The sequence below is a fragment of the Mizuhopecten yessoensis genome, unplaced genomic scaffold (assembly GCF_002113885.1).
Source record: "Mizuhopecten yessoensis strain PY_sf001 unplaced genomic scaffold, ASM211388v2 scaffold4849, whole genome shotgun sequence".
NCBI classification, from domain to species: Eukaryota; Metazoa; Mollusca; class Bivalvia; order Pectinida; family Pectinidae; genus Mizuhopecten; species Mizuhopecten yessoensis.
Window position 1 is genome coordinate 327,266 of NW_018405752.1, and position 16,651 is coordinate 343,916.

The 16,651-nt window shown below is 38.1% G+C and overlaps 1 protein-coding gene across 2 annotated transcripts in view; it reads right to left on the reverse strand.

The window, feature by feature from the left end:
• The window catches only part of LOC110449964 (serine/threonine-protein kinase ULK4-like), a 57,626-nt gene that overhangs the window by 16,107 nt on the left and 24,868 nt on the right, over positions 1-16,651 (reverse strand). The window contains exons 15-22 of one of the 2 annotated variants that reach the window (XM_021497150.1): positions 11,046-11,120; positions 9,160-9,246; positions 8,514-8,696; positions 7,796-7,923; positions 6,953-7,095; positions 4,483-4,604; positions 2,673-2,781; positions 2,025-2,036 (exon numbers count right to left, since the gene is read on the reverse strand). In XM_021497150.1, the coding sequence (XP_021352825.1) occupies positions 2,025-2,036; positions 2,673-2,781; positions 4,483-4,604; positions 6,953-7,095; positions 7,796-7,923; positions 8,514-8,696; positions 9,160-9,246; positions 11,046-11,120 (859 nt within the window). The remainder of the gene's footprint in view (positions 1-2,024; positions 2,037-2,672; positions 2,782-4,482; positions 4,605-6,952; positions 7,096-7,795; positions 7,924-8,513; positions 8,697-9,159; positions 9,247-11,045; positions 11,121-16,651) is intronic. The other variant, XM_021497152.1, reaches the window with a different exon arrangement.

The following is a 16,651-nucleotide window of genomic DNA, read 5'->3' on the forward strand; positions in this document are numbered from 1 at the left end:
ACTATTTTTGTTGACCTTTGTCCATGGAAGGTCCCTGCAAAATTTCATTGAAATTGGTTCAGGGGTTTTGGAGAAGAAGTCGAAAATGTAAATTGTTTACGGACGCACGACGGACGACGGACGACGACGGACAAAAGGCGATCGCAATAGGTCACTTGAGACTTTGTCTCAGGTGACCTAATAAAAACAAACTACTACCAAATAAGATGACAGTCATTTATATAAAATGAAATTTGATATATGAAGCATGAGGTGGTCGGGTGGCGCAGTAGATAACGCACTCGGCTTTCACCAAGGCGGCCGGGGTTCAATTCCCCACTTGGGCGTGGAAAGGTATGGGGTCACCTGCCTGACCCTGTGGGTTTTCTCTGGGTACTCTGGTTTCCTCCCACATTAAGACCCTACGCGCTAACATCCTGGCCATAAACAGTGATTAATATAAGTTGAAATAACTTGTTTCATAATTGTTATAAAATAAATAAAGTTAATATTTATTTATATTTCAGCAGAGAAAATGTCAATGTATGCTGAACTGAACTTACACTGGCAGGCCTATCTGATTACAACAAACCTATTATATAACAAATTACACAACACTGTAGGATTTTAAGCATTGATAGGATTTTCTTCTTAATTATAATTAACTGGATGAGATAAAATAAAAACTTGTAAGCAAACTGATAATGACGTTACAATATGCTGATGTGTCATATTGCTGTAAATTATTTCATCTATATCACGCAGAAGCAATCATTGCAGCTAGAAATAAAAAAGCTAGTTTCAAGTCAATGATGATGAATTTTTAAGTATGTATGAACCAAATTTTAGGATCAGAAGGTTCAGAACAAAAATTACAACTGATTACTAAATGAGAGAAAATAAGCAGAAATCCTCACAACTAAATCCCAATCAAAGTAACAAATCATGAAAAGACACATTATCTCGCTTGTTATGTGCTGTTAACAACAAGGTCAATTTTAATTATCAATATGTCCTGGACTGGGATTCTGAAAACCAGCCACGTTGTTCCAGACATTGCCAGCTTTCTGTAGTTGTACTGTATACTGCTTGAAAACTATTATGATGTTAATGTTCTCAATAAATTATATTGGATTATATCATACATGACAAAAACAAGGAATATTACTTTTTCACACAAACGGTACGGAACAAGTGGCACATATATACATTACTATGAGTATACCAGGGGTGTATCAAAACAGGCAAAATATATCAGTTGTTTACCAAAACAAGCAAACAAACCTGGGTTTAACCAAAAAGGAAAACTGTGAAAATTCAGGGGCTCAGAGTTTACAATACAGAACAGGGAGAACTTCAGTATGTCAGTTATAGGTCCTACTGACCATCTGGTCATGTGGTACTCCTGTCATGTGACCCAATTGTCATATGACCCTATTGTCATGTGACTTAATTGTTATGTAACCCAAATGTCATGTGATCCTAATGTCATGTGATTGTATTGTCATGTGATCATATTGTAATGTAATCCTTATGTCATGTGACCTTAATGTCATGTGACCCTATTTTCATGTGACCCTATTATCATGTGGTTCAGTTGTGATGTAACCTTATTGTCATGTGACTCCATTATCATGTGATCATACTGTAATGTGACTTCATTATCATGTGATCATACTGTCATGTGACTCCATTATCATGTGATCATACTGTCATGTGACTCCATGTGACCCTATTATCATGTGGTCCTGTTGTGATGAAACCCTATTGTCATGTGACTCCATTATCATGTGATCATACTGTCATGTGACTCCATGTGACTCCATTATCATGTGGTCTTATTGTAATGTAACCCTATTGCCATGTATCAAGTCAATGTATGGTTACGATATATCTCAACTAAATCATGAAGTATGGATGACAATGGGTTTTAAATGATTAGAGATCTCCTGAGAGAAAGGAAAGAGTAAGCCTGGTTATACAGGGTAGCCTAGGAGAATTCTCTATACAAGCTAAAACATCTAGCTCTGTAGTGTCACAGATACCTTTTAGTTTGTCTGTTACCAAAAATACAGAAAACAGATTTTAGTAAACAATGAATTTAAATCCCACAGAAAAACACCATCCTCGATACTCCAAGGTTTATGCCCAGTTACGCTCTTGGCACCACTGGAATATGTCATGACAAAATCAAAGGCTCAGTGTGCGCCACTTGTAGGATGGGATAAGACAAGTCTGATCCATTAATGTACATCAAGTGAATCTCACGGTTGCGTAACAGAAATTGGCACACTTTGAAGTCGGGTGTCGCTCCTCTGTAATCCTCAAAGGACATGCGATTGGTCAGGGTGTTTTCTACACTGACCAAGGAAATAACTAGTAGTGAGCTTTCGATTGTTCTATGACATATTCCAGGGGTGCAGAGAGCATAAGTGAGCGTAACCCCTGGAGTATCGAGGATGAAAAAACATATGCAGAATAACTTTTTAACTTTTTTTTGTTGCACACAATATCAATGAAAGCAATTTTAAGATTATCAAATATTAATAACAGGAAAATCTATCATTTGAACAATCTAATATATATATTTGATCCCCTTAGATGCATTTAAACATTTAGTATTGTGTTTTAAATCATTAGTTCTTGACCAATTTTATACATTTTATTGTCTATCAGTGACTGACTGTACTTACCACTAGCAGACTCAATATTAGTGTCGCCCATCTCTATGCTACGAACGTGAGACAGTAACGTGGACAGGTTTCTTATGAACGCTTCGTTAACAATACGCGGCCGGAACACCTGGAACCAGTGAAGGTCATCGCATCGAATCATTATATTATATAACGACAACACTACAAACAGGGGCATAACTAAAATTCAATGAAACTTTACGATCCCTGTCCCAATACACTGTGGTATTACCTATACACAGTAACCTCCCCTTAACTTCCATCCCTGTCCCACTACACTGTGGTATTACCTATATACAGTTATCTCCCCTTAACTTCCATCCCTGTCCCACTACACTGTGGTATTACCTATATACAGTTACCTCCCCTTAACTTCCATCACTGTCCCAATACACTGGTTTTACCTATTTACAGTTACCTCCCCTTAACTTCCATCCCTGTCCCAATACACTGGTTTTACCTATTTACAATTACCTCCCCTTAACTTCCATCTCTGTCCCACTACACTGTGGTATTACCTATATACAGTTACCTCCCCTTAACTTCCATCCCTGTCCCAATACACTGGTTTTACCTATTAACAGTTACCTCCCCTTAACTACCATCCCTGTCCCACTACACTGTGGTATTACCTATATACAGTTACCTCCCCTTACCTTCCATCCCTGTCCCACTACCCTGTGGTATAACCTATACACATTGAGTAACCTCCCCTTAACTTCCATCCCTGTCCCAATACACTGGTGTTACCTATTAACAGTTACCTCCCCTTAACTTCCATCCCTGTCCGACTACACTGTGGTATAACCTATACACATTGAGGAACCTCCCCTTAACTTCCATCCCTGTCCCACTACCCTGTGGTATTACCTATATACAGTTACCTCCCCTTAACTTCCATCCCTGTCCCACTACACTGTGGTATAACCTATACACATTGAGTAACCTCCCCTTAACTTCCATCCCTGTCCCACTACACCGTGGTTTTACCTATACACAGTTACGTCCCCTTAACTTCCATCCATGTCGCAAATACTGAGGTTTTACCTATACACAGTTACCTCCCCTTAACTTCCATCCCTGTCCCAATACACCGTGGTTTTACCTATACACAGTTACCTCCCCTTAACTTCCATTAGTATATAACTGTAGCATAGCAGGGCCAGGACACTTCTGTTGACCAGGTATCTAATCGCTTAGAACGATTGTATAACAATCTGAAGATCAGAGTTCAAATCCGGGTCTATCTCCACTGATGTTTCTTTACTCCGAACAGCGTTGTTGATTATTATTATTATTTTGTTTATTTCATCTTGATTATTTTTCATAAAAGTCCCGCAAGGTATGGTTTTCTTTTCAGAAATTATTTACTAAAATTAAAGTCATGGCGGAAGAATCACTTTCCAACACTTCGTTACAGTTTTTGGCAGTGGTACAGGGAACCTTGAAGTCAACAGACAGATGGACAGACGGACAGATGGACAGATGGACAGACGGACAGATGGAAGCTATACTATTAAACACCCCATCAAACTTTTTAACAGGAAAAATATCGTTTTATTTGTATTTATAATCCAAAAGAAAATGAGTTATATATTTTTCAAATGTTGTTTGTTTGACATTATTGAAACCAAACTTCATGCGTTTTGGTTTTCTTTTTAGATTCAGCAGTATTCCCCCCCAATACTCGGAACACTAGTTTTATAAGGTTGATTAACATTGCTCAAATTCAAACTAACCATCCTTTACATTTTATTTTTAAATATATCTTAAATGAATTTGAATGTGAGTTCATTTACAAATGACATACCTGACTGGTGACGAGATGTAGGAATATATGTATGTAAGGTAGACTTGTCTTCAGCTGTTTGGCCTGTACAGTATTCGGATGTTTTCTCCCCGCAATGGCCTCCAATGGTGACAGGATTTCCTCTGTACAATAAGGTAATATAATAAAGAAGGTTTCTAGAGACGCATAGATGGTTTACTGGTAATATAGAAACGTATTAAAAAATCCAACAGATTACAGATAATCCCTGCATGATACACACACCACTAGAGGATCCCTGTCCTACTGTATTGCCGTTTTTCCGATACACAGTAACCTCTCCTTAATTTACGTTTGGATATAGCTGTTGTACATTTGGGTTTGTACACTTCCCAGTCTAGCCCTGCAGAATATTTTACACTCAGAACACTTTTGTTGTTTACATTTTGTTTAATTCATCTTACATTATCCCTTCATAAAAGTCCAGCAAGGTACACTTTTCTATTCAAAAATGATTTATCAAAGATATAGCCATGCTGGAAAAATAAGTTTTGAATGCATAGACACATTTTTTGGCAGTGGTACGGGGATCCTGAAGTTGATATTGCAAGTTAAGAACCACCATTGAATTTTCTCTAACAACGTCATCAATCAGTGGGTTTACATGTTACCATATCATCTGAATAACACCAGAATTGTTCTTATTTTTCAATTGTGAAATTGTGAAATTTTAAAAACTGAAGACTAGACACGACATCCTTAAATTGTTTAACTTACAGAGGACTCAAGGGACACACAAAATGTGTGTGATCAGTGGATCTAGATACTTGGTGAGGTACTCAGCCTGTCACTCTAGGATTTATACTTATAACTTACTGAAGACTTTTGGGACACCATCCGCTATGTGTGTAATCAGTAGATCTAGACACTTGGTGAGGAGCTCAGCCTGTCACCCTAGGATTTATATTTATAACTTACAGAAGACTTTGGGGACACCATCCACTATGTGTGTGATCAGTAGATCTAGACACTTGGTGAGGTACTCAGTCTGTCACCCTAGGATTTATATCTATAACTTACTGAAGACTTTTGGGACACCATCCACTATGTGTGTAATCAGTAGATCTAGACACTTGGTGAGGAGCTCAGCCTGTCACCCTAGGATTTATATTTATAACTTACAGAAGACTTTGGGGACACCATCCACTATGTGTGTGATCAGTAGATCTAGACACTTGGTGAGGTACTCAGCCTGTCACCCTAGGATTTATATCTATAACTTACTGAAGACTTTGGGGACACCATCCACTATGTGTGTGATCAGTAGATCTAGACACTTGGTGAGGTACTCAGCCTGTCACCCTAGGATTTATATTTATAACTTACTGAAGACTTTGGGGACACCATCCACTATGTGTGTGATCAGTAGATCTAGACACTTGGTGAGGTACTCAGCCTGTCACCCTAGGATTTATATTTATAACTTACTGAAGACTTTGGGGACACCATCCACTATGTGTGTGATCAGTAGATCTAGACACTTGGTGAGGTACTCAGCCTGTCACCCTAGGATTTATATTTATAACTTACTGAAGACTTTGGGGACACCATCCACTATGTGTGTGATCAGTAGATCTAGACACTTGGTGAGGTACTCAGCCTGTCACCCTAGGATTTATATTTATAACTTACTGAAGACTTTGGGGACACCATCCACTATGTGTGTGATCAGTAGATCTAGACACTTGGTGAGGTACTCAGCCTGTCACCCTAGGATTTATATTTATAACTTACTGAAGACTTTGGGGACACCATCCACTATGTGTGTGATCAGTAGATCTAGACACTTGGTGAGGTACTCAGCCTGTCACCCTAGGATTTATATTTATAACTTACTGAAGACTTTGGGGACACCATCCACTATGTGTGTGATCAGTAGATCTAGACACTTGGTGAGGTACTCAGCCTGTCACCCTAGGATTTATATTTATAACTTACTGAAGACTTTGGGGACACCATCCACTATGTGTGTGATCAGTAGATCTAGACACTTGGTGAGGTACTCAGCCTGTCACCCTAGGATTTATATTTATAACTTACTGAAGACTTTGGGGACACCATCCACTATGTGTGTGATCAGTAGATCTAGACACTTGGTGAGGTACTCAGCCTGTCACCCTAGGATTTATATTTATAACTTACAGAAGACTTTGGGGACACCATCCACTATGTGTGTGATCAGTAGATCTAGACACTTGGTGAGGTACTCAGCCTGTCACCCTAGGATTTATATTTATAACTTACAGAAGACTTTGGGGACACCATCCACTATGCGTGTGATCAGTAGATCTAGACACTTGGTGAGGCACTCGCCGAACTCGTTACCCTCAGGTTTACCGTCACGAGGCGTCTGTCTGCGACTATCTCGCTCAATGTACATCACAAGTCTGTAACAGAGGCATTTATAATAATTACTCAGTCTGTCACCCTAGGATTTATATCTATAACTTACTGAAGACTTTGGGGACACCATCCACTATGTGTGTGATCAGTAGATCTAGACACTTGGTGAGGTACTCGCCGAACTCGTTACCCTCAGGTTTACCGTCACGAGGCGTCTGTCTGCGACTATCTCGCTCAATGTACATCACAAGTCTGTAACAGAGGCATTTATAATAATTGTATAATATCACAAAATCAAAGTTACAAAAATCTAACTTATGAGATGTAATCTCAATAAAAATGTTCCAATTTCTCAAAAAAAACATGTTCTTCAGTTTTTTGTAAACTAGTGTTTTATTGATATTTAAGTTGATTTTTTACACAGTCATTTTTAATACTGTACATTGGTAAATTTTCTGCTGTAATGAGGGCCATTTATCATTACAGCAAACATGTGTCAACAACGTTATATACATAGTAATTAAATGTGAAAGGCAAAATTAACACTGAGCGATTATGGATTTCACAGGCAAAGGGCAAAAGTTTGACTAGGCCAAAATTTTCCGGTTACATATGCAAGACCACACACTTGTGTTTTTATAACGAATCAGAATGCAAATACCGGGAACTTTTCAGTTCACCATGACAAGGGGATTCCCATCAAAAGTAGTTCCGGCTAGTAGGTAAATACAACATTCCGTATTGCACATATGCAATACAGAACGTTGTATTTCATGGTCCAAAAATTGCCTGTATTACTATAACAAGATTCAACAGGTATGTGATAAAATAACTTCTTTTTCACATTTACGAAAATAATAAGTACAAGAAGACTTTGCCAAGATGTCATTTACACATTTTACTGTAGTGTCATAGTGACGTCACTAGATGGTTGTAGCCATTGCCCACGTACCTCATCTGACAGCTCTGTAGCAGCATGTCGTGGCTACTCTTGACCACTTCATGTAGGACCACAAACGCTTTGGCCCGAATCACCGTTGACGGACTGTCCAGGAGTCGGATCAGCCTCTGGAGGAAGTCCTGTGTACAGGTCGAAGGCAATCAACAATAGTGTTGTACCACAACATGACCAGACTCAATCTCTTGATTTCAGGACATAAGTTTGTATCACAATATTCTAACACGGAACTCAAAAGAAATTACAAGAGAATGCCACGTAAGGAAAACTCTTTAAACATCTTTTATGAATGGTCAATAAATTGATGACACATTTCAACAGTGCATAAGAACATGTAATTCTGAATTATCAGATATTTATTTTTCAAAAGGTAGATAACTCTAACACAAAACAAGGATGTACTTAGCAAGGTAGCATGTATCCTTAATTTTCTCTCTTGATTTTTTTTTAGAAATATGCTAATGCTTAAAAAAGTTGGAAAAATTACGGAAATAACGAGACATAGAGATACAATTCAACATTAAAATTACAGTTAAACCTTCATTTCGTTTGCCACCTCATTTACAGCCAACATATTTCAATGTCCATCCTGACAAACGGTGTCAGTATAATAAGGTTTTTACTGTACATGATTTAAAACAACTTGTGAACATTTTGTTTGTAAATGTCAACAATGACAAATCGAGGAGTCAAAACAATTCTCGTTTAATACCTTGTCCTGTATCAGTCTGTTTAGGTGAGTTCCTGATGATATTAAGGCCCCAAACATGGTCACGATGGCCTGCTGTATGCGTGTGACCCCGAAGGAGAGGGCGGACATAATCGTGGTTAGACCCACTGTGTCTATCACACTCTGGAACACCTGCTGGTTCTGTCTGGTCAACCGACACAGCGCCTGGACAGACAGACATGTGAAGTGGACAAACTATATCGAATTATACCCATTACATTTAATTTCTAGATGGGAGAATGAGGGGGTGGAGGTCATATAATATAAGCATTTTGTTTATTATTATCATAATAGGTAAGTGCTGCACAAAATATTAATACATTACTCAGATAGTTGTGAAGTAGTGATTTCCATATTGTAAATATATGAGGAATATACCGTATAACAGGAAATTTTCGCTTAATCAAACTTTCGCCCTTTACCAATGAAATCAATTTTCGGTCAGTGTTAATTTCATCCTTTACATTAAATTTACGTGTAAGTTCACTTATATTCACTGTAATGATAAATTCTTTCTCATTACAGAGGGCGAAAATGGCGAAAAATTAAACTGGTTGACAGTATTATTAGATTTTTATTAAAAGTAGTTGTAGAGATCCAGTGTGCTTTACACCGATTACAAACATACCGACAAAGCGGTGATCCGCAAGGAATCCACCGTGGAATGTTTGAAGATATACCACAGGGACTGGGCCATCTCATTGTTTACGAATTTCTGTAAAAGAACATTGTGAAAGTCAGAAGAAAGCAGAGGCACCATATATGCATATATTATAATGTACCAGGTAATTTTGAATTATTAGTCTCTAAATTTAAGAAATCAAAATCTTTAAAAGTTTTTTTTCTTGATCAATTTGAACTTAATAATTTAATTAAGTGTTTTACATATGTGTTGGAGGCATGTAACTAAATATTTACCTCTGTGTATTGCCCTCGTGTTGTTCACTTTTACCTCTGTGAAGTGCCTGGGCGTTGATCAGTTTTACCTGTGTGTGTTGCCTGCGTGATGTTAAGTTTGATCTATATTTTTTGCCCTTAGGTTGTAAAGTTTTTTGCTTTTATATTGTTAAGTTTTACCTGTGTGTGTTTCCTGCATGTTGTTCAGTTTTATCTGTGTTTGTTGCCTGCATGTTGTTCAGTTTTACCTGTGTGTGTTGCCTGCATGTTATTCAGTTTTACCTGTGTGTTTCCCGCATGTTGTTCAGTTTTACCTGTGTATGTTGCCTGCGTGTTGTTCAGTTTTACCTGTGTGTGTTGCCTGCGCGTTGTTCAGTTTTACCTGTGTGTTTCCCGCATGTTGTTCAGTTTTACCTTTGTGTATTACCCTGGTGTTGTTTTACCTTTGTGTGTTGCCCTCATGTTTTACCTGTGTGTGTTGCCCACATGTTGTTTTACCAATGTGTGTTGCCCTCATGTTGTTTTACCTGTGTGTTGCCCACATGTTGTTTTACCTGTGTGTGTTGCCCACATATTGTTTTACCTTTGTGTGTTGCCCTCATGTTGTTTTACCTGTGTATGTTGCCCTTGTGTTGTTTTACCTGTGTGTGTTGCCCACATATTGTTTTACCTTTGTGTGTGGCCAACATGTTGTTTTACCTGTGTGTGTGGCCCACATATTAAAATGTTTTACCTGTGTGTGTGGCCCACATATTGTTTTACCTATGTGTGTGGCCCACATGTTGTTTTACCTGTGTATGTTGCCCTCATGTTGTTTTACCTGTGTGTTGCCCTGGTGTTGTTTTACCTGTGTGTGTTGCCCTCGTGTTGTTTCATCTGTGTGTGTTGTCCACATGTTGTTTTACCTGTGTGTTGCCCTCGTGTTGTTTTACCTGTGTATGTTGCCCTCGTGTTGTTTTACCTGTGTGTGTTGTCCACATGTTGTTTTACCTGTGTATGTTGTCCTGGTGTTGTTTTACCTGTGTATGTTGCCCTCATGTTGTTTTATCTGTGTGTTGCCCTGGTGTTGTTTTACCTTTGTGTGTTGCCCTCGTGTTGTTTTATCTGTGTGTGTAGTCCACATGTTGTTTTACCTCTGTGTGTTGTCCACATGTTGTTTTACCTGTGTGTGTTGTCCACATGTTGTTTTACCTGTGTATGTTGTCCTGGTGTTGTTTTACCTGTGTATGTTGCCCTGGTGTTGTTTTATCTGTGTGTTGCCCTGGTGTTGTTTTACCTGTGTGTGTTGCCCTTGTGTTGTTTTATCTGTGTGTGTTTTCCATATGTTGTTTTAGCTCTGTGTGTTGTCCACATGTTGTTTTACCTGTGTGTGTTGTCCTCATGTTGTTTTACCTATGTGTGTCCACATGTTGTTTTACCTGTGTGTGTTGCCCTCGTGTTGTTTTGATTGTGTGTGTTGTCCACATGTTGTTTTACCTGTGTGTGTTGTCCTCGTGTTGTTTTACCTGTGTGTGTTGCCCTCGTGTTGTTTTACCTGTGTGTGTTGCCCTGGTGTTGTTTTACCTGTGTGTTGCCCTGGTGTTGTTTTACCTGTGTGTTGCCCTTGTGTAGTTTTACCTGTGTGTGTTGCCCTCGTGTTGTCACCACATTCTCCACTATTTTGGCGGCCACATGGTTCACTATCACATCCTCCTATCAACAACAAAATATAACCACATTACTTTCTGTGAAATCACTACTTTTCGTAGGGTTTTTAATTTCGTTGATTTCATGGCTAATTTTCATCCACAAAATCAAAGGTCCATGAAGTAAATACAAGTTTGATATAAAGCCATCTCCGTTCGAGTGGTTACTCGTAATTGTTGACAGGAAGCCACAAAATCTGGACCTCAAGAAAGTATCTGATTTTACAGTATCAGCATTTTTTTGTCAAATGTAAAAGTCAGTTTTTTTATTATCTAACAGATATTTTATGTAGAACTAGAAAATGTCTGGAAGACATAAATGCCCCCGCTGCCATGTGAAATCAGTGTTCTATAAAACGTGACCACCACTTTGTTCTAGACCCTGAAACATGCCCACACACAAGGTACTACAATTAAAGTTGATAAGTTGATTTTAATATTCATATGTTTTTTCCGTATGTTATTACCATCCTGAAACACAAGGATGTCAGAGGTATACCCATACTTGACCTTTATATAAAGTTTGACCAAACACTGTGAAAGAATGAAGTTGCTAAGTGTTTAAATTGAATCAGGTGATGATCTCTATATATAGCAACAGTGACCTTGGCCTTGACCTTGGAACCCTGAAACACAAGGATGTCAGAGGTATATCCATATTTGACCTTTGTATCAAGTTTGACAAAAATCCGTGAAAGAATGAGTGTTTAAATTGAATCAGTTGATGATTTTCTATATATAGCAAGTGACCTTGGCCTTGACCTTGGAACCGTGAAACACAAAAATGTACAAGTATACTCATAATTGACCTTTGCATAAAGTTTAACCAAAATCCATGAGAGAATGAAGTTGCTAAGTGTTTAAATTGAATCAGGTGATGATCTCTATATATAGCAACAGTGACCTTGGCCTTGACCTTGGATCCCTGAAACACAACGATGTCTGAAGTATACTCAACTTGACCTTTGTATAAAATTTGACCAATATCTGTCAAAGAATGAAGTTGCTAAGTGTTTGCATTGAATCGGGACGGGACGGAATGGGACAGACATGGGCAACACTATATGCCCCCCCCCCCCCATTTTATGGAGGGTTGTACCTTTGTATAAAGTTTGACCAAAATCTGTCAAATAATAAGCTGCTAAGTGTTTACATTAATTCGGGACGCGACGGGATGCGACGGGACGGGTGTTTACATTGAATCAGGACGGGACGCGACACGACGGGACGGACATGGGCAACACTATATGCCCCTCCATTTTATGTCGGGGGCATAAAAAGGGGTTCTCCACCCACCTAGGGTGCAACAAGAATGATACCTACACAACTGTAGAAATATCTTCAGAATAGAATACAGTAATATGTAATTACATAATAAAAAGTTATATATATGGGGCAAGGAAATAATTCCAACAATGTAGGACAGTATATAACACGGGATTTTAAATCAATAAAAACCGGAAATAAAACTCCTATTTCTGGTATGTGGTGTGTATTTGTGAATAATTGACTGCCAAGGTGTTTTTCATGTGTAATTCACAACAAAAATTGAACAGTTCCTTCGTTGATGTACAGTGCTGTTTTGTAAAGGCTTGTATGGGGCAAAGGGTTAAACACAATCTACACTGACCTACTTCACTATCTATGTCTTTATTATACGTGTAAGTCTGTCCGTTACCTGTCGCTCCACAGGGAAGTTATTTAGTCTGCAGACCTGCAGGTCTAAACAGGTAGATCTACCCATTGCTGCAGTGATGGGCGTATCCAGAGCAGAAATTTGTTGATAATACTAACTAGTCAGCAGCACTATCAAATTCAGCCGAACATTTGACTTTTAGTTTTGATCAAACTTTTACAACGTCCGCAGGAAAGTGACAGATTTATCAGCAAAGCTAGAGGAAAGTTCATCATGTGATTGTGAATCCCAGGGCTGGAGAAATATTGACAATGTAAGTGAACCTTCTGAAGTGTGGAACGGTAAACCTGGATTCATCATCACAGTAACCCTGTGACATCAGTGATCGTGAGGTGGTTATTCTATGGTGTTTTTACATTGCTGTAAGTGTAACAAACATATACTACTGGATGGGACAGTCAAGTTTTTATTTCTTTACATAACAAACTCTAATTTGTGAGTGTTTACTGATAACAATATATTTATACAAGAACAACAAACATCTTAAAAGATTTCAACAAATAATCTATCTTTTCATCAAAATGGCAACTCCTATAAGCCAAATTCCTCTCCGTATCAAAGGTCAAACGACATGTATTCACCACAAGGGGAGAAAACTAGAATTTTATTGTGAAAAATGTCAGGAACTGGTTTGTCCAAAATGCCTTTCTTCTATTCACAAAACCCATCCACTTTGTGAGCTAAGTGAAATTACTCCTCAGAAAGAACCAGACATTAAAAACTTTATAGACAGAACAGAAAAAAATGATCTTGTACAAATTGGGAAATACATCAACTCTACTGATACGCTCCTTAAAGACAATGCCAGTACTTTTGAAAAGCTGTCACAAAAGTTAATAATGCAAACAGATAAATTAAAGCAAGAACTGGACATGCTTACAGCACAGACACTCTCTCTTTACCACAAAATGGAAGAGGATAATAGCAAGCTGATAAAGAAATACAAACAGGACCTGGAGATGTACGAGAAACAACTCAAACAACAAATTCAAGAATGTAAAGCAGCTCTCCAGCAAGTTTCTTACATACAGATTTATGATGCATTTTGTGAGATCCATTCTCCTACACACAGTCTCCCTGTAAAACCTGTCCTGGGTACTGCCAACTTCACTCCAAACGAAAATCCTCAAGATCCCTTGAAAGAAGCCTTGGGGAAAGTTACCACCTCAGGTCAAGGTCAAACTTTAACTGACCAGGATCGGTCAGTCACAATATCTGATGGTCTGGGACAACCCTCTACACAACAACAACAGTCAGGAACAAAAGTGAAGAAAGCAGTGACAACATACAAACTACTGCCACAGACCAAGGTAGTGGAGGAGTGGGAGCCTCCATATCGCATTTATTCTATGTGTCCCACCACTGATGGTCAGGTGTGGACCCAGTACAGTAAAACATTAACTCTCCTGGACAGGAAGGTTAAGTAATACAGGAGGTCAATCACAATGTCAGGATCAATGACATCAGTCTGTCACCCACCACTCACACACTGTGGGTCTGTGATGATAACAACAACATCATGGAGCTGGTATCAGGACGACTGAAACACAGATTCAGTACCAAGGAGAAAACCAGGTGTATATGTGTTACAGCCAGTAACCATGTCATTGAAGGGATGACCAAACACATCTCCAAATTTACCTCTGATGGTAAAATGGTGTGTACTACAATGGCTAAAGGGACTGGGAAACCATTAGTGTGTACACCACACAGGATCTCAGAGTGTCCTGTCACTCACAATGTGGCAGTCACTGATTTCAGTAGTGAAAGAGATGGCGGTGATGGAAAGGGAAATGTTGTTGTGATGGACACTGATTTCAAGGAGCTGTTTGTATATAGAGGTGAAATCCCCAGTACATATAAACCAACACCACAAACAGGAGGTGAACCATTTGACCCCCGTGATGTGGTGTATGACAGTGTGGGAAACCTGATCATAGGGGACTATTATAACAACAAAAGGGTCCTACTCATCAGTGGAGGTGGTGAGTTCCTCAGGGTCATACACACACACAGACTGTACATTGGCTGTAGGTATAGACAGGGAGGATGTCCTGTGGGCAGTTTTTGGGGCATGGGGTGACAATGTCAAACTACTACAGTACAACAGTGTGTGACACCTGTAACCAAACAACTAGTATATCTAGTTACCATGACAATGATATGGAAATCAGAGACAAAGGAAACTTACCATGATTACCAATCAACTAAAGATGTGTGACATTCACAGGATTATAAGTAAAATGTCTAGACTACAGATTGTGTGACATTCACATGATTATAAGTTAAACTTCTAGACTACAGATTGTGAGACATTCACAGAATTATAAGTTAAACTTCTAGACTACAGATTGTGAGACATTCACAGGATGTGTATCCTATACAGACATGTATTCCTAGTTTATACCCGTGTGGATTTTTTTGTGAAAATTTCAATGAAAAACACAGACAGATTTTTCTGCATTACGGACGTATTTATGTAGAAATATAGGTCCAGGTGGATTTTAAGAATTTAGAATAATTTTTGGTGGTATTTTAACTTTGCCATTTTTTCTGACACAGGTTTCAAAACTTTGACATTTTACTGACACAGATTTTAGGACTTAAAACATGTTGCTGACCCGGATCTTAGGACTTGGACACCGATTTGAGAATTTATACATTTTATTGAAATGGATTTCTGGACTTTTAAGACATTTTACTGAAACCGATTTTTGGACTGAATTTTTACTGACATGCATTTCTGGACTTCAGACAGTAAACTGAAACGGATTTTAGGACTTAGACTTTTTACTGACATGAATATTTCTGGATCAACTTGACATTTCACTGACATCCTTTTCTTGACTTGACATTTTACTGACACAGATTACTGGAATTAGACATTTTACTGACACAGATTACTGGAAATAGACATTTTACTGACACAGATTACTGGAATTAGACATTTTACTGACACAGATTACTGGAATTAGACATTTTATTGACACAGATTACTGGAATTAGACATTTTACACTTTTTTAGTTGAAAGTCTTATTGAGAGACTCTTAATATTTATGACTTTTTTTATCTGGCAAAGTTTTTGAATTCTGTGATATCATTAATCCATTTGCTTTCTTTTTCAAATGAATTTAATTATTAAATTCAAGTTTATACAAAGCAAGTTTTACCTGTGAGCTCAAACAGCTTGATAAGTTGAGATGCCTTGTTGTGTAATTTTATTAGATACAATGTAAAGAGAGAATAGTACTTGACATGTAGGTACTTATTAGTTAGAACATTATATGTTATTAATGTACTATTTTAGTATACAGTTTGGATGGAAAGCAGAGATTTTCTCACTGGACTAATTAAGTCAACCCACCCACCTCCCTGATACAAGCAATCTTACTTAACTTGTATGTGTGCATGCCTTTCAATATTAAAGAGGTGATCATTCCATAATTGTAGTGATAAGGACAACTGTGATGTTTGGCACTTTTCGTTAATTTGGTTGTTATAACCAAGATAACATAGATCTAAGGGTTAAAGTGTACATGTGAAGCAGACAGCTGGGCTATAATATTATAGTCCAGCACCTGATTTGTTTCATGGTGATTAGCCCAGATTATTTTAGTGTAAGGTTATCTAACAATACTATATATAGTTGTCTTTAAAACACCTACCATATGCATATGGTAGGTTGCATTGTTATAATATGCATGTTTGTTATATATATTATATAATGCCATATAACTTGCATTACTTCATTGACAATGGGTTACCTGTATGACTGATAAGTACTAGATAAATAGTAGGCCAATAAATTCATCAAGGCGGCCAATAAATTCTACAAAATGAA